At 43.1% G+C, this 21525-nt stretch overlaps 1 protein-coding gene across 1 annotated transcript in view; it reads right to left on the reverse strand.

Annotated features, from left to right (window-relative positions):
* The window catches only part of LOC121279142 (ATP-binding cassette sub-family C member 9-like), a 292247-nt gene that overhangs the window by 58021 nt on the left and 212701 nt on the right, over window positions 1–21525 (reverse strand). The window contains exons 16-19 of the mRNA XM_041190116.1: window positions 20954–21217; window positions 15502–15563; window positions 12389–12545; window positions 1630–1735 (exon numbers count right to left, since the gene is read on the reverse strand). Of these exons, the coding sequence (XP_041046050.1) occupies window positions 1630–1735; window positions 12389–12545; window positions 15502–15563; window positions 20954–21217 (589 nt within the window). The remainder of the gene's footprint in view (window positions 1–1629; window positions 1736–12388; window positions 12546–15501; window positions 15564–20953; window positions 21218–21525) is intronic.

The following is a 21525-nucleotide window of genomic DNA, read 5'->3' on the forward strand; positions in this document are numbered from 1 at the left end:
AATGTGGGACGATTCTGCCTGAGGAATATGGGAGGGTCTCAGGAGCACTGTAGGGAGGGGCGGGGGTAAAACAGGGTCTGTAGTATGGAGGAGTTGGTGGGATCTGGCAGCGTTGGAGCAGCAGCATCAGCCTTGTATGTGGAGGAGGATCCAGGAGAATGAGACTCAAATTGATCTTAGCACCTTTCCGCCCCATGCATGAAACATTCCTGCCCTTCAGCCTCCTAATGCCAATCTATCCACACCACTTTTGCTTCTACTTTCTGCCTTGGCAGTTGGTTTGTATCTTTAGGTTCCTGCATTAAAGCATCTAGAGAACCATTAGGAAATTTGTTTATTTATATAGTCTTTAATATTCACAAATTTTCATTAACAAAAAATAACCTTATACAACTTTTTTTCTTTATTCTTTCATGGGATGTAGGTGTCACTGGCAAGGTCAGCATTTGTTGTCCATCCCTGATTGCCCTTTAACTGAGGGGCTTTGCTAGGCTATTTCAGAGGGCAGTTAAGATTCACCTCATTACTGTGAATCTGGAGTCACATGTAGGCCATACCGAATAAGGATTGCAGATTTCCTCCCTAAAGGACATGAGTGAACCAGATAGGTCTTTACAACAATCAATGATAATTTCATGGTCACCATTACTGAGGCTAGCTTTATATAGGGGATTTAGGATTTAAACCCACGAGACCATTAGCCTGGGCTTCTAGATTACTAGTCCAGTGACATCACACTATGTCACCATCCCCGCATACTCAAAGGTTCATTATTTACAGTTTCCCTAATTCTTATACATAAAAACTATCCTTTAAGCCCAAAATGGCTCTCAGTGGGAAAGTCTTTTTAATATGAAAATATGAAGTTTACCCAATATGGTTAAAAGAGCAACTTACTATAAGTGATGTAGACAGCAGCTAATCAGAAGGAAGAAAATAATTCAAACATGTGTTTCATTTAGAAAATGAAATTAAATTCTCAGTGAATAATTTTTGTTTTGCTTTCTAACTGCCATGGAAATGCTGTCTAAGTATCATAACAGAAAACAAAACGTTAATATCTTAAATGGGAGACTGAACCATATTTTAAGAACTCAGTCTCCAGTTTGTTTCAAAATGTTCTTGAAAAAGCAAAGGAGTGATTAGGTGACAAACTCTTTACTACAACACAGGGATTCCTCATTATAAATGTTGAAACACAAAGTGCTACTCAAAAATTATGACACAGAATTAAGAAAAATGTGTACTGGAGATGCACATCAGATGTAAGACTTTTAATATAGGCGTATTATTAGAACAGAGGGTCCATTCTATAAGGTTCTCAAAAATTGCTCAAATGTTTTGTTGATAGCAATTTTGTGGAAATATGTAGTCTGATATATCCATATTATTTTCTTTAATTTATTATTGATCAAATAAGTAGAATCAACAAAGATTAAAAAAGTAATTCCAGAGTAAATATGGATTTGTAAGAAATGGGGAGATATATTACACTGTAAAGATAATCGTTCATATTAGTCCATATTAGTTCAGTACTACAAATGTTAGGCTTCTGGTAGTATCCTCTTGACCATATTTTTAACTTTGAAAGATTGGAAGAATAATAATATTTTACCCTAGGAGACAAACCTTTTGCCGTCAGGCTTTTCCAAGCTTTTATCAGATTTGGATTTTGTTGAGAAATGTCCTGGTAGGTACCCTGGATTTCAATCTTCCCATCCTGCATAACAATTATCTAAAAACAAATGGATCGCAGTATATAGAATATTGCATATTTAAATATATACTTGCTGCAATTAATTTGTTTTAATTAGACTAATATTTTTGTTGAACTAAAATTTTGTTGACCAGAATTTAGATTACACTCATTTAAAAAAAAATGAAAATGAGAAGGGAAGCTTGGGAGAAGAAATATATGACAAAGTTACAAAGCATTACAGCAGAAAAAACAGGACATTAGGCCCAACATGTTCCTGCTGATGTTTACACTCCACGTGAGCCTCCTCTCACCCTTCTTTATCTAACCCAAACAATATATTCCTTCTGTTCCTTTCTTCTTCATGTGGTTACCTAGATTCTCTGTAAATGCATTTATGCTATTTGTCTCAACTACTCTTTTTGGTATATTGGGCTGAATTTTCTGTTTGGTGGGGGATGGGGCTGAGCAGGTGCGGGCGCGGACCCGATTGCTGCCCGCGATTGGGTCCGCACTGCCATTTTACGCGGGCGGGCCAATTAAGGCCCGCCCAGCGTCATGCCCAACTTCCGAGGATAAGAGGAGTGGGAGGGTGGCGGCAGGAATGCACTGACCGCTGGGTCCAATGCGGCCCGGCGGCCTGTTTATCAGAAGCACTGGCAGCCTTTACCAGGCTGCTCACAATGTCAAGTGGAAGAGCTCACCAGAGGGCTTCTGGTGAGCAGGCCAGTCCGGAGGGAAGGCCAGCGGAGCAGGCAAGGCTGGAGGGTAGGGCAGCGGGACAGGCCAGGCCGGTGGGTAGGGTGGGGAGGCCAGTGTGCCCCTCGTTTCTTGGATGACTGCCTTGCTGCCCTCCTCGAGGAGGTGGGAGGTGTTGGTTCCCCAGGATGGGAAGAAGAGGCCCACCCACATGACAAAATGTGCCTGGAAGGAGTTGGCGGAGGTGGTGAGTTCCCACAACATGGTGCGGCGCACCTGGATCCAGTGTAGCATTCTTAGCTGCTTCGAGCAGGAGGCCCAGTATCTGAGAGGTGCCGTGCGCCTGGTGTCGGTGAGGCTGGGGTGCCACGGCCAGGTATTTATGCCCAATAGTGAGGTCAGCATTGTTCTCCCAACAGCCATAGTACTACTGAATGTTAATTGATTTAATTTTGCAACATGGCTTGACCATTTGTTATGGAAGGATGAGCACATAATGATCTGGGGTACAGCGAAGCACATTGACATTGTCTCCACATTAACTGATCCACTGTCCTTGTTCTTCCTTTCAGCATCAGCGGAGCAGGGCCGGGAGGAGGAGCAGCAGAGGCCCCCTCTCACACCTGAGGGGTCTGAAGTCTCACCAGTGTCACACCATTTCTGCAAGGCAGGCACCAGCGCATATACTGGCACCTCGGTGGGAATTCAAACATCGGCTAGTGTCCTGGGGCACAGTGGTGAGGGCACTTAACAGTCACTGGAGGTGTTGGCAGAGCCAAAGTGCCCATGGCACCAGCAGTTAGAGGGCTGCAGGGGACCAGGCACATGCTCAGTCGGTGCCTGATGATGTGCCTCTGGGGTCGTCAGTGACGCAGCAGGTGCAGGAAATACAGCCGGTTGTGTGGGAGCATCTGGGGGAGACACATGAGGCTATGCTTGGCTTCGTCCACGTGGTGGAGGAGTCCACGTGGACGATCGTTGAAGCAATGAGCCACATGTTTGAGCACCATGCATCCTCCATGGAGAGAATGGCAACTCTCGTGGAAAGACTACTCCAGGAGACCCATCAGGGCTTCCTGGGGATGCGCTCTGACCAGCAAGCCCTCACATCGGCATTGACCTCAGCTGGTCAGTGCCAGTGTGGGAGATGGTTTTGAGCATCAACTTTCCCAGCATGGTGCCCATCCATCCATGGTGAGCAGGGAGGTCCGAAGTGACCTCATGTCGGCGCAGCAACTGCCTGTCATCTCTGCGGGCACCTCTCAGGGCGCTCCAGATGAGGGCGGCAGCTCCTCCGCCCCTCTCCCAGTCACTGTAGCATCCAGTGAGATGGCGACGACTGGGCAGATGCCAGCTGTGGAACTGGCAGCTCCCTCCCAGGTGGGTCCAGCACTGACTCCACAGGCCAGAGGACAACCACCAAGATCATCGAGGCCAACAGGACAGCAGAGTCAGCAGGCTGTCTCAGATGTCACTCCTAGCAATGGAGCAGCACCAGGATGTAGTACCCGGAAATGAAAACATAAAGCAGCTTAGACACACCACTGGTTTTCCACTGGTACTTTTGTGTTGGCCTGAGCTGAGGTCCCAATGATTTGTTTTGACTATTGTCTTTTTTTTGGAATAAGTTGGTTTGCTTCACAGAATAAATTCAGATATGTCACCATGGCTGAGGGTGCCTCTTTTCTTCTGCATGTGTATGGTTTCCAAAACTGTAATGAGTGCTTGGTTGGATATTCAGCTTTATTAACAAGGCCCTTAGCAACTGTTCCTAACTTGGCAGATTTTGTACTTAGGTGTCGAGTATTGAGCCTACAGCCCAGGCTTGTCCATCTGTGGTGTGCTAGCTGAAGGTTTGTTGGATTAAAGCCTCCCGGGTGTCCCTGCCTCCCTGCAGTATGCCCGGGTCAGCGTCTATCCCCTCAGCATTTCCCTGTGCATGCTCATCCTTGGACTCACTGCTGGACTCATCATGTGCAGCTGCAGCCACAGTGGCCCCCCATCCCCCCCACTTCCCAGCGCAAGATTGTGGAGTGTGCAGCATACAACCTACAACCACTATCACTGGGACACGATCTGGGGGGTACTGGAGTGCGCCCCCTGAGCGGTCCAGGCATTGGAAGTGCATCTTGAGAAGACTGATGGCTCCCTCCACCACAGCCCTTGTGGAGGTGTGGCTCCTATTGTACCGCTGCTCAGCTTCTCTTCTTGGATGGTGGAGAGAGGCCATGAGCCACCTTCTGAGGGGATAGCCCTTGTCACCCAGAAGCCATCCATCAAGTCAGGCTGGAGCACTGAAGAGCTCCGGCACCTGGGAGTGTCTAAGGATGTAGGTGTCGAGGGAGCTGCCTGGGTACCTTGCACAGGCTTCTAAGATCTGCATCTTGTGATCACACACTATCTGCACATTCATGGAGTGGAAGCCCTTCCTGTTGACGAAGGCACCGGGCTCACCTGCTGGCGCCTTGATAGCCTCATGTGTGCAGTCTATTGCACCCTGGACGCAGGGGAAGCCAGCAATGGCTGCAAAGCCTCTAGCTCGTTATGTCTGGCTTGCCTGATCCCAACGGTAGTGGATGAAAGTCAATGCGCGCCTAAATAGAGCGTCTGTAACTTGCTTGACACAAGTGTGCACAGCTAATTGGGTGACATCGCAAAGATCACCCATTGACCCCTGGTAGGAATCAGAGGCATAGAAGTTGAGGGTAGCTATGACCTTCAGAGCCACTGGCATGGGGTGTCCACCCACACAGTTAGCGGAGATCTCAGGCCCAATCATCTCACAGATATAGTTGACTGTCTCCCTTAAGACGGCGCCTCCTTTGGCACTGCACCTCAGACATATTGAGGTAGCTGCTTCGCTGCCTGTATACCCTGGCAGCAGGATATTGGCATCTTCTGCAGCCCCTTCTGCCTTGGACTACCTCTTTGCCCAGCGCCTCTTGTGCCTGCACCTGTTCTCCCAAAGGTGGCTCCCCTGGAGGCTGAATGTGCACTCCTGTCCTCCTCCCCGTTCTAGCCCTCCCTTCCTCCTCAGGGGAGCTGCCTCCAGTGGATAGTTCAGCTCCCATTCCCAGGCTAAGGGAAGGCTTCCTGAAACCTGCAGGCCCAGAAAAGATTACTCACTGCAGAAAGCTGATCTGAAGGTTAAGAGTCCAGAAAAAGCAATTGGTATGCATTCTGAAGTACTGCAGATCACACAGGTAAGTTTGAACAACTTTCAGAAATAAATGCTTGAGAGAGCACACTCGCAACCCCAGTGAGCCCTCTTATCCCGCCCGTGGATGAGGTTAATATAAATGTGTCCTACCCACCTGCCCATTGTGCCCGTGGACCGAGCCGATGATCGCACGGGCGCTGAAAAATCGGCATTGATTGGCACCTCAAGGGCCTTAACTGGCCCGTTAATTAATGGCGGGCGCGCGTCGGATATCATCGTGTGCTGCCCAACGAAATATCACAATGGCGTGTAGTGATGCCGGGATGCTCGCCCGACGTCACCGCGCGTCATTTTACGCTCCGAAGTGCAGGGCCTGCTCTTGCATGCCAAAGAGAAAATTCAGCCCAACAAGTACAAAGTACATCCTCTATTTCTCTCTCCAACATGTACATTTATAACACCACACAATCACTTTAATACATGAGATATCTCACTTATTTTTAGCCTCCTCTGGTGGGAGAGTCCAGAACATAGAAGTATATTTGTAATGTAAAAGCAAAATACTGCAGATGCTGGAAATCTGAAATAAACAACAAAAATGTTGGAAATACTCAGCATGTCAGGCAACATTTATGGAGAGAGTAAAATAGAGTTAATGTCTCAGGTCAATGACCTTTCATAAGAACTGGGAAAAATTAGAAACGTAATAGATTGTAAGCAAGCGAAAGGGGGAAGGGTGGGAAAAAGAACAGAAGGGTTGATCTGTGAGAGGTTGGAAGATGAGACAGATTAAGTGACAAAAGCATTGGTGGTGCCAGGCCAAAGTGGATAGAGGTGGTGTGAATGGCAGAAGGATGAATAGCTGGTATTTGAAAATGAAAACAGGAGAAAAATGAGTGTAAAACTGAAATCTTTAAGGAGAAAGGAAACAAAATGGGGTTTGAAGTTAGGCTTGAAATTTTTGACATCTATGTTGAGTCAGGAAGGCTATAAAAGTGCCTAAATCAAAGAGGAGGTGCTGTCCCTTAAGCTTATGTTGAGCTTCACTGGTACACTGCAGAGTCCAAGGACAAAGAGGTCAGTGTGAGGCAAGGTGGAGAATTAAAAAACAGGTGACCAGGAAGTTCTGTATCATGCTTTTAAAAAATTATTTCATGGGATATGAGTACCACTGGCAAGGCCAGCATTTGTTGTTCATCCCGAGTTACCCATACCTAATTGCCAGGTAGTGGTGAGCTGCAGTCCATCTGGCATAGGTACACCCACAATGCCATTAGGGAGTTCCAGCGTTTTGACCCAGCGATGTTGAGAAGGAGGCTTGGCATATTGCTGCAGTGCATCTTGTATATGGTATACATTGATGCCACTGTATGCCGGTGATGGAGGGAGTGAATATTTAAGGTGGTGAATGGGATGCTGATCAGGTAGGCTGCTTTGCCTTTGATGGTGTTGAGTTTCTTAGAGCTGCATTCATCCAGACAAATGAAAAGTATTTCATCACATTCAAGGCCAGTCACTCTCACCTCATCTCTTGAATTCAGTTCTTTTGTCCATTTTTGGACCAAGGCTGTAATGAGGTCTGGATCCAAGTGTCCCTGGCTGAACCCAAACTGAGCATCCATGAGCAGGTTATAGCCTGGTAAGCACTGCTTTATAGCACTGGCAATGAAACCTTTCATCACTTTGCTGATGATCGAGAACAGGCTGATGGCTTGGTCATTGACCGAATTGCATTTGTCCTATTTTTTATGGACAGGACATACCTGGGCAGTTTTACACATTGTCAGGTAGATGTCAGTGTTGTAGTTGTACTGGAACAGGTTGGATAGGAATGCAATTAGTTCTGGCACACAGTTTTTCGATGTTACTGCCTTGTGTTGTCAGGACCTATAGCCTTTACTGTGTCCAGTCCATTCAGTCATTTCTTGATATTATATGGAGTCAATCGAATTGGTTGAGGATTGGCATCATGGGATTGCTTAGTTCTGCCTATCGCATCCCGTTTCCACTGTTTAGCATGCCAGTAGTCCTGTGTTGCAGCTTCACTGAGTTCACACCTCATTTTTAGGTATGTTCCTGGTGTGGTCTCCTCTACTCCTCATAGCGGACTAAATCTGCTTTTGGTATCCCCAGTGTAAAATAGACTGCACTGTGAGCAGTGAATACAGTATATTAAATTGAAAGAAGTAATATAAATTGCTGTTTCACCTAGGAGCATTTCAGGCCTTGGATGATGAAAAGGTGAAAGGTTTTGCATCTCCTAACTTGCATGGAAAGGTTCAGTGGGAAGGGGAAAGACTGTTTGGGGTGATTGGGGAAGGATCTGTGGAGACAGTAACACAGCTAACGTTTCAGGTTGATGACCTGAATAGTTAGAAACTTAATAGATCTTAGGTTTTAAAAAAGTGAAAGGGAAGGATGGGAAAAAGATCAAAAGTGAAGGTCTGTAATAGGTTGGAAGACAAAGAAGATTAAATGACAAAAAGGTTTGTAGTGCAAGGCTGAATGGAGTGGTAATGGAAGAAGTTAAGAAAAAACGATTGTGTCTAAAGGAGGTGTGAATGAAGGCAATGGTCCCTTGGGAGGTGAAGCTGTGTTTAGTGGTGGCATCACGCTGGGGCTGGTGGAAATGGTGGAGGATGATGCATTTAATGTGAAGGCTGGTGGGGTAGGCAAAGACAAGGGGAACCCAACATACTTCTGGGAGGGAGCAGAGCAGAAGAAGTGAAAACAGAAGTGTGGGAAATGTTATTGACACGGTCATGGGCCCAGTCAACCACAGTGGAGGGGATCCTCAGTTGAGGAGAAAAGATATATCAAAATTCTCAACTGGGAAATTCCCACATCCCGCCAAATGTAGTTAACAGCACCCTCAACTGTATCCATCAGCCTATCATCCCTCCATTTCCGCCTCCCTCCAGCGTGATGCCACCTCCAAACATATCTTCCCCTCCCTGCCCCTTTCAGCATTCCAAAGGGACTGTTCCCTCTGTGACACCCTGATCCATTCCTCAATCACCCACAAAACCCCTCCCCTTCTTATGGCACCTTTCCATGCAAGCACAGGAGATGCAACACCTGCTCTTTCACATATTCTCTCATCATTGTCCAAGGCCCCAAACACTCCTTCTGGGTGAAAGAGCAATTTACTTCTTTCAATTTAGTAGACTATATTTGCTGCTCACAATGCAGTCTGCTCTACTCTGGGGAGTCCAAACGCAGATTGGATAACCAATTTGCCGAATACCTTTGTTCAGTCCGCAAGCATGACCCTATTTACCAGTTGCCTGTCATTTTAATTCTCCACTTTGCTCTCACACTGACCCCTCTGAATAGCCTTCTTCTCCACCCTAACAATTCTCTTAGTCTGTGAGACTTGGCTTCCTGCAATGATCCAATAAAGCTCAATGTAAGCTCGAGGAATAGCATCTCATCTTTTGATTAGACATTTCTCAGCCTTCTAGACTCAATGTGGAGTTCAACAATTTCGGACTGTAACCTCTACCCCCAATTTGTTAACTTTTTCTTTCCTAGATTTTGTTTTTACCCTAACTTTTCCTTGTTTTTGATTTTGTATAGCAACTGTTCATCCTTCCGCTATTCACACCTTCTCTAGACACATCTTTTGGTTTTTTTTCCAATCCCTTTGACCCTACACCATAATTTTTTTGTCATTTAACCTCTCCTGTCTTCCTATCCCAGATGTTCCCTTTTGTCCTTCTTCCCACCCTCCTCCCTTTCACTTGCTTAGAACCTATTAAATTTCTAACTTTTCCAAGTTCTAATGAGAGATCATTGACCTGAAATGTGAACTCATTTCCTTTATAGGAGAAATAAACAATCATTTTTTATCCCCAATATTACTGTGGGATACTGAAGCAGGCTTGTGGGGACTGTGTATGTATATTTGTGTGTGTCTAGTTTAATTAAACTACAGACAGTCAAGGGATTAGGTATAAAACAGGCATTTAAAATGAAGATAGGTAATCTAGAATGAAGTCTCAGCAGATACGGTGTGAATGGAATTTTTTATTTTTAGATAAGTTGAGAGGTTGTTTTATTTTCAAAGGGACATGATAAGATGCTTACAATTGGCAAGATAAAGAAGGCAAAGTTATTAAGTTTATTTTTCCCGAATGTGCTGGCCATAATGACAACATGAAAGTTTTTTATATTCTGGGAAAAGTAACTTCAAAAGAAAGGATGAACTAATGGGATTTACAGATCAAAAGGGAGGAAATATATTTAAAGAAAGATGGAAAGCTGTATGATGTGCAGCTGTGTGAGAAGCGTATTTAAGACCGAGATAGATAGGTTCTTGATTGGTAAGGGGATCAAAGATTACAGGGAGAAGGCGGGAGAATGGGGTTGAGAAACTTAACAGCTATGATTGAATGGCGGAGCAGACTTGATGGGCCGAATGGCCTAATTTCTGCTCCGATGTCTTATGGTCTTATGTTGAAAGGTACGCTGTGTGAAACAGACTTGTGGGAAAAGTCTCTCGCCACCTGGGGGACGTTTGCAGTTCCAGTAACCAAGATTATGATAAAAGCCTTTGGAGTTCCATTGTCTAGTGAGAGGGAGAAAGAAGCTGCGAAATCCCTCCCTTTCAGCAACAGTGGGTGCTTATGGTAATATTGCTGGATGTTTTATAGATTAAGAATCTATTTGGACTATTGCCTGAAAGGGGTATTTAGCTGGCAGTTTAGTTATGTAGAAGTCTTGTGGGAATTGTTGTAAAACTAAATGTAACTGTGTAACTGTAGTCTTGTGTGTGTAAGTTTTCTTTTCTTTTGTTAATTAATGTTTTAATTTAATCTTTAAAATTTCTAAAGATAGTGGGCTCATTACTTCTGATTTCAGTGCACAAACCTTCTCATAATAAATGCAAATTGCAAAATCGTTGTGGTAGCGTGGCCAAGTTTCCCTCTGAGATTTGGTCACCCTGGCAAATACTACCTGCCATATCATTACAGCCCACAGATATTGCCTGAGTTGCTGAGTATTCAGCATTTTCTGTTTTATAGTATATTTGTAAAACTAGAGCTGGAATTAGAGTGCAACATAGAAACAAGTTTACACACAAAGGAAATTTTGGAAATCTGGAACTTGCTGCCCCAAAAGTCTGTGGATCCTGGCTCAACTGAATTTTCCCATAATTAAGATTGGTAAATATTTGTTAGAAAAGGGTATTAAGGGATATGGAACAAAGTTGGGTAAATGGAGATGGGGTACATTCAGCAATGAGCTAATAGAATGGCAGAACAGGTTTGAGGAGCTGAAAATTCCATTCCTGTGATAACCCAAAGGCAATTACACATAAGAAGTATGGACACTAACCAGGAAGGAACAGATTAGCAAGGGAGACTTACATTTTGGATCAAGAAATACATTTCCAGAAGGATTTTAAAGGAGGAAAGAGAACTTTAAGGAGGAAATTCTAAACAGTATGGTTGAGGCAACAGAGAAGATATTGAACTCAAGGAGTTTGCAACAAGGTCACAGAAAGAATTAAAGAATTAAAAACAAGGCTGATAGTTTTAAATTTATATTGAGAAACAGGAGTCCATTCTTAGTATAAGGCTGAGGTGAGGGGTGAGTTAAAATTAGTGCATGATAGGATATGTTTGGCAGAGATTTGTACAAGTTGGAGTTTATGGAAAGTGAAGGATGGGAGGGCAGTGAGGGAAGCTTTTGAGTCAAGTCTAGAAGTGATAAAGGCAAATTTGAAGTGTTACCTGTAAAGGGGTTGAAGACAGAATGAAGGTGGACAATGTCATGAAGGTGGATGTAAGTGGTCTTTGTGATGGATGAAAAACGGAATCTGAAAGATACCTGTGTGTTGAAGACAACAGTCCCAATTAAGCCTGAGACAGTGAGCAGAGAGGAGAATGGAATCAGTAACAAGGAGTGAAGATTGTGCCAGAGGTCAATGACAATGGTTTTGATCTTTCCAACAATGAGCTAGAGGAAGCTATGATTAATCATAAATGTTGGCCAAGCAGTCAGATAACACAGAAACAACTGTAAGAGTAGCACAGTTGATAGATCATCATCAGCGTACAGGTAAAAGTTGATACCTAGAGATGATTTATGATGGGTGGCAAATAAACAAGGAAGAGGAATGAGCCAAGAGGTGAGAGGGGTTGGGGTTCTTGAAATAAAGAACAAAATCAACAAGGATGAGGAGTTATTTGCTGCAAAGGGAAGAGAGATTGGAGAACAACTTCGGGGGGAAATCAGCTTGGAATTTGGAAGGGAAATATTGAAGTTTTTAAATGATGTTAATGAAAAGGTTGGATGGATATTTGTTGTAGGAGCTTACCCCACCAAAGGGTTGCTCTTTCCTTTAATATAAGATGCGTTTTGAATTATGCCCATATTAGTAATGATTATGTTATGAGCCCAGAAGCATAGCAAACCTATATATTAAAGCAATATGCTATGAAGCAGGAAGTGGGAAATCATAATCCTCAGTAAAATGTTGAGCAGAGATTAGGCACAGGGAGAAATGGTAAAGGAGAGAGAAAGATGAGTTACTTAATCAGTAATACTCTTGTATATTTATTAGCAGCTAGCTTCAAAAAGGGCAGAGGCCTGGAAGCAGGCTGCTTGTCCATACGCTTAGTTAAGGAGTAGAGTATGGTACTAAAATACCTAAAAAAAGATGAAATAAATAAAACAGGCCGCTAAGACACCACAGCACTAATGGAATATATTAACTGAAGGCTTCTCACAAAAACACCACATGTGCTGCCCATTACAGAAGTCATTTAGAAAGTATGATGTCTGAAAGATAAGGTCTAGTAATTTAATCAAAATATCTTACGTACATAGTCAGCTTCCTCAGCATATTCCAATTTGTGTGTTACAAAGATGGCTGTTCTGTTTTCCTTCTTTAACATTCCCATGATCCCTTGGTGGAAGACATGACTTCCCACACGTGCATCCAGGGCTGATAAAGGATCATCCAGTATTACAACAGAGCATCTAAATTATGTAAAAGGTAGAATAATTCAGTAAGTGTGCTTACAGGCAGTCATTTAAAGTTTCAAAGTTTTCAATGTAATTCAAAATTTCAAAGGAGAGGATCATAATACAACTTTGACCATTTTACCCTTAGAATGACGTACGTTGCTCAGAAAGTATGCTCAAATTTTCAAGGGAATTGGAACAATTTTGGCAAAATATTGATTGCAAATCATGGTTACAACTTTTATTACAGTGACGCCAAAGCAAAACATTAAAATAGTACTTACAGGGGACAGCTTTTTCCAAGATATTTCACAGGGAGAGGCGCTAGCATAATGGTATTGTCACTGGACTAGTATTCCAGAGACCCAGGTTAATGGTCTGGTGAAACCTGAATTCAATAAAAATCTGGATGACCACAAAACCATTGCCGATTGTCATAAAAACCCATCTGGTTCACTAAGGTCTAGTGAAGGAAATCTGCGGTCCTTACATGGCCTGGCCTACATGTGACTCCAGACTGACAGCAAAATGGTTGACTCTTAAATGCCCTTTGAACAAGGGCAACAAGAAATGGGCAATAAATGCTGGTCTAGCCAGCAATGCTACATCTCAGGAATAAATTAAAAAAGGTTGCTGATCGGTTGATTATTATTGTGGAAAATACTGATTAAGTTTTGCAATCCCTTGTATTGGCCAGTAAAATAAAATCTCTTATCAAACCTGGTACATAAATTGGAGCTGAAAGTCTATCATTCCCATGAAGGACACACTTTCCTTGGAAGGATGGGAAATTGAATAATGCAAAGCATAATGAGTCTTTCTATGCAACGTATTTTTAACTTTTTTAAAGCTTTGCAACATAACTATCACAAACTATTGACTGGGGGCTCTGCATTTTCAATCTTCACTTTTGCAAGTTGTTCTCTGACCCTTCCCCCTCTTTTCTTGAATTTTGCAAAGAGGTTTGTTCCCCCAGTTCTGATGGAGGGTTTAAACCCAAAACGCTACTTTGTCTTTTCATTACTGACCTGCTGTGCATTTCCAGCGTTTTATGTTTTATGCCAGATTAACACTTTAGAGAAAACCACATTTCATATGGAATTGAATACTCAGAAAATGCAAACATTTCTTTTTCAAGTTTATGGAATCAGCTCAATTCTTTTTTATTTCCTGCATTATTCTATATTTAACTGCTAAATAAAGAGAATAGCAGTACTGTGAAACAGCACTGCATGCATAAGGATGACTATTTTACAGAATTATACAGCACAGGAGGAGGCCATTTGGTCCACTGTGAGAGCTCTCTGGAAATTATCCAATTAGTCCATGCCTCTTTTCTTTATTCATAGCCTTGCAAATGTTTAATTTTCCATTATATATCCAATTTATTTTTTGAAAGTTATTTCCACCACCATTTCAGGGAGTCCAGATTATAACAAACGGCGACAAAAAAAAAATCATCTCACCGCTGATATAAAAACAGAAAATGCTGGAAAAATTCAGCATGCCTGACAGCATCTGTGGAGAGAGAAACAGAGTTAACATTTCAGCTCTGAAGAAGAGTCATAAGGACTCGAAATGTTAAGTCTGTTTTTCTCTCCACAGATGCTTTCAGGCCTGCTGAGTTTTGCCAGCATTTTCTGTTTCTATTTCAGATTTCCAGCATCTGCAGTATTTTGCTTTTATTTTTGCTTTCATCTCACCTCTGGTTCTTTTGCCAGTTATGTTAAATCTGTGTTCTCTGGTTACTGACCCATCTGCTAGCTAGAACAGTTTCCACCATCCTGCTCTATCAAAATCCTTCAAAATTTCAAACACCTCTATTAAATCTCCATAACCTTCTCTGCTCTATGGAGAATTTTTAACTCTTTGCATGAAGTGCTATGAGTTTTGTTTCAAAAGCACAATAAAAATGCAAGCATTATCATAACTTTTAATGGTTATAAGAATTGCTAAACGAGAAAACCAAGTTCGTCTTCTATCATCCTGACAGTCACATGATACAACAATAATAGCAATCAATCTTTATTACTCTGCAACGAACCAAATACAAGGCGAGGAAATCCCAGTGTTAGAAGCCTTCAGAATCCTAGGTCCAAAGTCATGCGTTCCTCCCAAGCATGCTACACTTGCCATAGATCATTCCATAAATTACTCATATATTTTATCCCAAAATATTATTTGATAGAAATTATCTAATTTGCATTTGAATGAATCAGCATCTTCTACTCTCTACACTGTCTCTCAAAGAAGCTCATTCCGTAGGTTTATTAAGTCAAAGCAAGTTAGGCACAAAACAATTTCTTCATTTTACAAGCAGCCCCCTTGTGAAAATGAAGAAAAAAACAACTTTTAATATATTTGAAATTTTATTTTATACTCAAGATGACGGCTAGCAAGCTTTAGGTAAATGCTATTTTCTGGAAATTTCTCTCAAGCTTAGAGGTATTTTAAAAACGCAAAAAATCTGCGATTCCAGCTACATGACATCAATATGGATGGTTCACACAGTGACTGTCACAGAGAAAAAAAAAGTCTTGTGAGCAATTTAGTCCAAGCAAAAATCTCAAAATAAATAGGTTCTATTGTTAGCATTATTGACAGTTACTAACTTTCAAGGGATCCTATTAAAAACGTGAATGACTTTTCACAACAATGATAGAATACAGCTTTTTTTATACAACTTGTGATGCTGTACTAATATAGATCCTCTTTGGATTTCAATTAGATTTCCCTAATCAAGAGTGGCACGCACTGGGTGTGTTGCCCTGGAAATCGCAGGTTCAATAATTTTTTTTATTTAAATGACTGGATGGAAAATCAGGCACTGTGGGCCTACAATTTCCAAACAGGTGCTGTTCCTCAAGGGAAGCACACAATTTTGGAAATCATCCCTTATATCAAACATCAGATAAGTCTGTCAATTAATGTCTGTCATCACAATCAACAAACTGGAAAAATGTATCTATACCTTGAGTAAAGAGCCCGTGCAACACTAACACGCTGTTTCTGGCCACCACTCAGATTAATACCCTGGAAAGAAAATCAAAACTAATACTTTTAATAACACAATACAGGCCAGACTAAAACATAAGAGGCTAAATTTTGCTTGAAATATAATAGTTTCTAAATGATGCACACCATTATTAATGTGCTAATAAGCCAGCAATTTGAGGTGAAAGCAATATCAAGCAATTTGAGGTGAAAGCAATATCAGATGAATTCTAATCATTACAAGTTGCGAGCAGATTTGCACTGCTTCACATTGGCTTCAAAGCGTGAAAGAACCAGGTCACCTTCTAATCACCACAGAAAATGTTGGTGAAGAAATAAATGTTAAACCTATTAGAGGATGCCCTAATCACTCGCTAACAGCAAATTTATTGGGCAGAATTTTCTGCCTTCCGGGCGGGTGGGCGGGCCCGACCCAATCTCTGGCGGGTGGGGAGCCAATCCTCGCCGGAGAAGCAGGCCCCACCACCATTTTGCGTGGGCACAATTAAGGCCGGTCCAGAATGACGTCTGTCGAGAAGCTCTATGCACTTCCTGTGTGGGTGGGGTTCTCCAAAAGCGAGAGTGTGCTCCTTCACGCACGCGCACAAAAGAGCGCACATCAACCTGAGGCTAAGTGCTGCCTCAGGGAGATCGCTGACAGTTCTAAAAACATTAAAAATAGAAAAAAAAAAATCCTTAACATGTCCCCCTCATGTGACAATGTCACATGAGATGGGACATGTTCATAATTGACACTAAAACATTATTAAACTTTTTAATTCCCTACATGGAACCTCATCCCGCCGGTGGATGAGGTTTCATGTTTTTTCTATTGCTCATCAGGGCTCCTGGCCTGCCCACCAACCTTAAGGCTTAATTGTTTCAATGATCCTGTCAATGGCCTCAGTTGGCATTGACAGGTTGGCGGGCGCACAGCTGATTTTGCTGTGGGCCCGCCTTCCTGAAAATTTAAATGGGGTGGGATGACATCAGGGGTTTCCCAAAAGCAGGTTTCCCCTGATGTCATCCCGCGTCTTTTTACGCGTCGGCGAGCGGGCGCCGCCCCCTGCTCGCTAACGGCAAAATTCAGCCCATTCAGCGTAGTGTTTAGCCGTATAGCTCAGGATAGACCCAAGTTTGATTCTCAGTCTCTAAATTAGCTGATCTCACTGGGATAGCTATCTGGGGTTGGTGGGTGGCGGAGTGATGGATGTACTAATGCCTCAGTGCCTCCAAGTTGGAGAGGATAAAATTAGTTAGAAATTCTGCTCCCGATATGTATAAGGATTTTAGATGAGGAAAAGATCTGGCTTTGCCCTTTCTCTCCTCTCTCCTTCACAGCTGTCTAATAGCTTGCCAACACTCACTGTTCAGGCTTCTGGGACAGGAGACTAAAGGGTGACCAGTGGCCAAAAAGCCATTCATTAGTGGGAGGTCAGCACCTTGAAGACGGGATGGGTAAAAGTGAAAATCAGTGAATAGGGAAGTATCTCTCCATCATCATTTTGATTTTATTATCCTCTCAAAAACTTCTGTGAAACTTCAAATAAAAAGCTATATACTTTAATATGTAATTCTTCTGCAATCTGAAGTGAAACAAAAGCAAACATCACTGCAGTTAAAATTAAACAATAAATTGTCAGTTTAAAATCACATAGGCCCAGATCTTTTGGTCTCCGGATGGTCGTACCCTGGAAGAAGCGCTGGGGGATCCCTCGGAAGTGCCAATACAAGGAGTCCACGGGAATTGCCCGGGAAGTTTCAACTTCCATTAGGAAATTCCCCTGCATTAGGAACCCTCCGAAACACTGAGTTAAATTCAGAGACTTCAGGTGGTTTTGTTACCAGAAAAGCTACCCAGAAAATGTTAGAAGGATTTAAAACCAGTTCTAACTCCTTGGTAACTATAATACTTACCTATCAATAACCCCCCCTGACCCTCTGAACACCTAACCAATCCCCAGACTGAACCCCCCCAACCCCTAACTATGACACTGACCCCTCCTAATGTCAGGTTTCCCCCAATGCTCTGTATTATGAAGGAAGGACTCAGGAGCTTGTACGCTCTTCACTTCTCAGGAGGCCTGGTTTGGAAGTCTGACGAGAAATGTGGAGCTCTGGAGCAAGGAAAGTAATTTTTTTTAATTCATGGGATGTGGGCTTCGCTGGCTGGGCCAGCATTTAATGCCCACTCCTAGTTGCCCTTGAAAAGGTGGTGGTGAGCTGCCTCCTTGAACCGCTGTAGTCAATGTCGTTTAGGTATACCCACAGTGCTGTTAGGGAGGGAGTTCCAGGATCTTGACCCAGTGACAGTTAAGGAATGGTGATATATTTCCAAGTCAGGGTGGTGAGTGACTTGGAGGGGAACTTCCAGGTGACGTCTTCCCATCTATCTGCTACCCTTGACCTTCTAGATGGCAGTAGCTGTGGGTTTGGAAGGTGCTGTCTAAGGAGCCTTGGTGAACTCCTGCAGTACATCCGGTAGACGGGACACACATTCTACCTTGGTAGTGGAGGGAGTGAATGTTTGTGGATGTGGTGCAAATCATTCGGGCTGTGTTATCCTGGATGTTAACAAGCTTTTGAGTGTTGCGGAAGCTGCACTCAAACAGGCAAGTGGGAGTATTCCATCACACTCCCAATTTTGCCTTGTAGATGGTGGACAGGCATTGGGGAGTCAGGAGGTTAGATACCCATCGCAGGATTCCTAGTCCCTGACCTGCTCTTGTAGCCACAGTATTCATATGGCTAGTCCACTTCAGTTTCTAGTCAATGGTAACTCCCAGGATGTTGATAGTAGGGGATTCAGTGATGGTAGTGCTATTGAACGTCAAGGGTCAATGGTTAGGTTCTCTCTTGTGGAGATGGTGATTGTCTGGCACTTGTGTGGCATGAATGTTATTTGCCACATGTCAGCCCAAGCTTGGATATTGTGCTGCATTTGGACATGGAATGCTTCAGTATCTGAGGAGTTGCAAATGGTGCTGAACATTGTGCAATCATCAGCGAACATCCCCACTTCTGACCTTATGATGGAAGGAAGGTCATTGATGAAGCAGACGAAGATGGTTGGGCTGAGGACACTACCCTGAGGAACTCCTGCAGTGATGTCCTGGAACTGAGATGACTGATCTCCAACAAACACAATTACCATCTTTTGTGCTAGGTATGACTCCAATCAGCATAGAGATTTCCCCCTGATTCCCATTGACTCCAGTTTTGCTAGGGTTCCTTGATTCAATGCTTGATCAATTGCAGCCTTTATGTCAAGGGCAGTCACTCTCACCTCAACTCGGGAGTTTAGCTCTTTTGTCCATGTGTGAACCAAGGCTGTAATGAGGTCAGAAGCTGAGTGGCCCTGACGGAATCCAAGATGGGCGTCAGTGAGCAGGTTATTGCTAAGCAAGTGCCGCCTCATAGCCCCGTTGATGACCCCTTCCATTACTATACTGATGATGGAGAATGAACTGATGGGGCGGTAATTGGCCGGGTTGGATTTGTCCTGCTTTTTGTGTACAGGACATACCTGGGCAATTTTCTGCATAGCTGGATAGATGCCAGTGTTGTAACTGTACTGGAACAGCTTGGCTAGGGGTGCAGCAAGTTCTGGAGCACAAGTCTTCAATACTATTACTGGAATATTGTCAGGGTCCATAGCCTTTGCACTATCCAGTGTCTTCAGCCATTTCTTGATATCACGTGGAGTGAATCAAATTGGCTGAAGACTGGCATCTGTGATGCTAGGGACCTCTGGAGGATGCCGAGGGAGATCATACACTTGGCACTTCTGGAAGAAGATTGTTGCAAATGCTTCAGCATTATCTTTTGCACTGATGTGCTGGCTCCCCCATCATTGAGGATGAGGATATTTGTGAAGCCTCCTCCTCCAGCAAGTTGTTTAATTCTCTGCCACCATTCACAGCTGGATGTGGCAGGACTGTAGAACTTAGATCTGATCCGTTGGTTGTGGGATCGCTTTAGCTCTGTCGATCACTTGCTGCTTATGCTGTATAGCATGCACGTAGCTTAACCAGGTTGACTCCTCATTCTTAGGTATGCCTGGTGCTGCTCCTGGCATGCTCTCCTGCACTGCTTATTGAACCAAGGTTGATCCCCTGGCTTGATGGTAATGGTAGAGTGAGAGATATGCTGGGCCATGAGGTTACAGATTGTGTTTGAGTACAATTATGCTGCTGCTGATGTCCCACAGCACCTTTTTCAGTCCTTACCACTACCATTAACGCTCCCTTTGTCCTTTTGTTCATGATATCTTTGTCAATCTTTCCTTTGCCCCTGCCTATCGCTGGCCTTCTGTACAGCTTCACCTGCTCTACCCACCTTAAACAGTGTAAATTTCATCACATTTCTACTTCTCTGTAGCTCTGAAGAAGGACCATACAGAGTCGAAACGTCAATTCTGTTTCGCTCCCCACAGATGCTGTCAGACCTACTGAGTCTTTCCAGCATTTTCTGTGTTTGTTTCAGATTTCCAGCATCGGCAATAGTTTGCTTTTATTACAGTGTGTTGGAATATTCCCCACTTGCCTGGATGAGTGCAGCTCCCACAACACTAAAGAAGCTTGACACTGTTCAGGACAAAGCAGCCCGCTTGATTGGCACCAGAACTACAAACATTCACTCCCTCCACCACTGACGCACAGTAGCAACGGTATTTAACGTCTACAAGATGCACTGCAGCAATTCACCAAGGCTCCTTAGACAGCACCTTCCAAACCCTCAACCACTGCCATCTAGAAGGACAAGGGCAACAGATAGATGGGAACACCATCACCTGGAAGTTCCCCTCCAAATCACTCACCATAAGGCCGGCAGATTTCCTTCCCTAAAGGACATTAAATAGGAGCAGAGTGGCAATCTGATGATGAATGCAACTCCTCAGAAGATTCAGCCCTCGTTTAATGCAGAAACCTAGCTTGAGATCCCATCTCAGTTATTGCAGAGGAATTATGATTTATAAGGTTATAACATGGAGAAGGTTGAGTTGTAATTGCTACACACCAAGGGTAAAGCTCTACTAATTAGTTTATAGTAATATCTTAACCCACTGAAGCATTATTTGTTTGAGGTGGGGGTGGTGGGGGGGGTGGTTAGTTGAAGGGTCAGTAGTATAGTTACCCAGCAGTTGGATCTGGTTTTAAATATCCGATATATGCATTAAATTATTAAGCCTGAATTCACAAAGGAAGGCTAAACTTTAGCTTGTTTAAATTCCACTAAAACATTTTTACCCAAAATTAAAAACTTTTAAATATTTTTCATATAAAATTTATTTTATGAAAAAAGACTGGTCTTACACCAATTTTTAAGATTCCAGGTAATGTTCTAACCTTATTCCATCAAAAATGAAGAGGAAGTTAATACAAAATATGAACATTACGCCTAGGCAATTATTGCATCAGTGCACCTACCTTTTCACCAATTTCTGTGAACCGCCCAGCTGGTAAAACATCGATATCTGACTGAAGAGCACAGACTTTGATCACAGTCTGAAAACGCTCTTCATTAAATCTTTCTTCAAACACAATGTTATCCTGTAAAGAAGCATTCCTCAGCCATGCTGTCTGTGCAGAATACGCTAGCGGCTGATTGGCTGATGCCCACACCACATGACCGGAGAGCGCTGTCATTTCTCCTAATATGGCAGATATTAGCGATGTTTTTCCACTTCCAACCTGAAATGAATAAAAATTGGATAAATTAGTCAACAAGTTTGTTTGTTCTGATGAAAGGTCATAAACTTGAAACAGTATTGTTTCTCTCCACATGGATGTTTTTTCCTTTATTATTTCATAAGAACTAAGGAATAGGAGGATTAGGCTATTTGGCCCATAGAGCCTGCTCCACTATTCAATAAGACCATGGCTGAACTGATTGTGGCCTTAATTCCACTTTCCTGCCTGCACCCAATAACCCTCAACTCGCTTGTACATCAAAAATGTCTTAACGTTTTACAATAACATAATTTTAACTTTAAATATAC

The sequence above is a fragment of the Carcharodon carcharias genome, chromosome 6 (assembly GCF_017639515.1).
Source record: "Carcharodon carcharias isolate sCarCar2 chromosome 6, sCarCar2.pri, whole genome shotgun sequence".
Lineage (NCBI taxonomy): Eukaryota > Metazoa > Chordata > Chondrichthyes > Lamniformes > Lamnidae > Carcharodon > Carcharodon carcharias.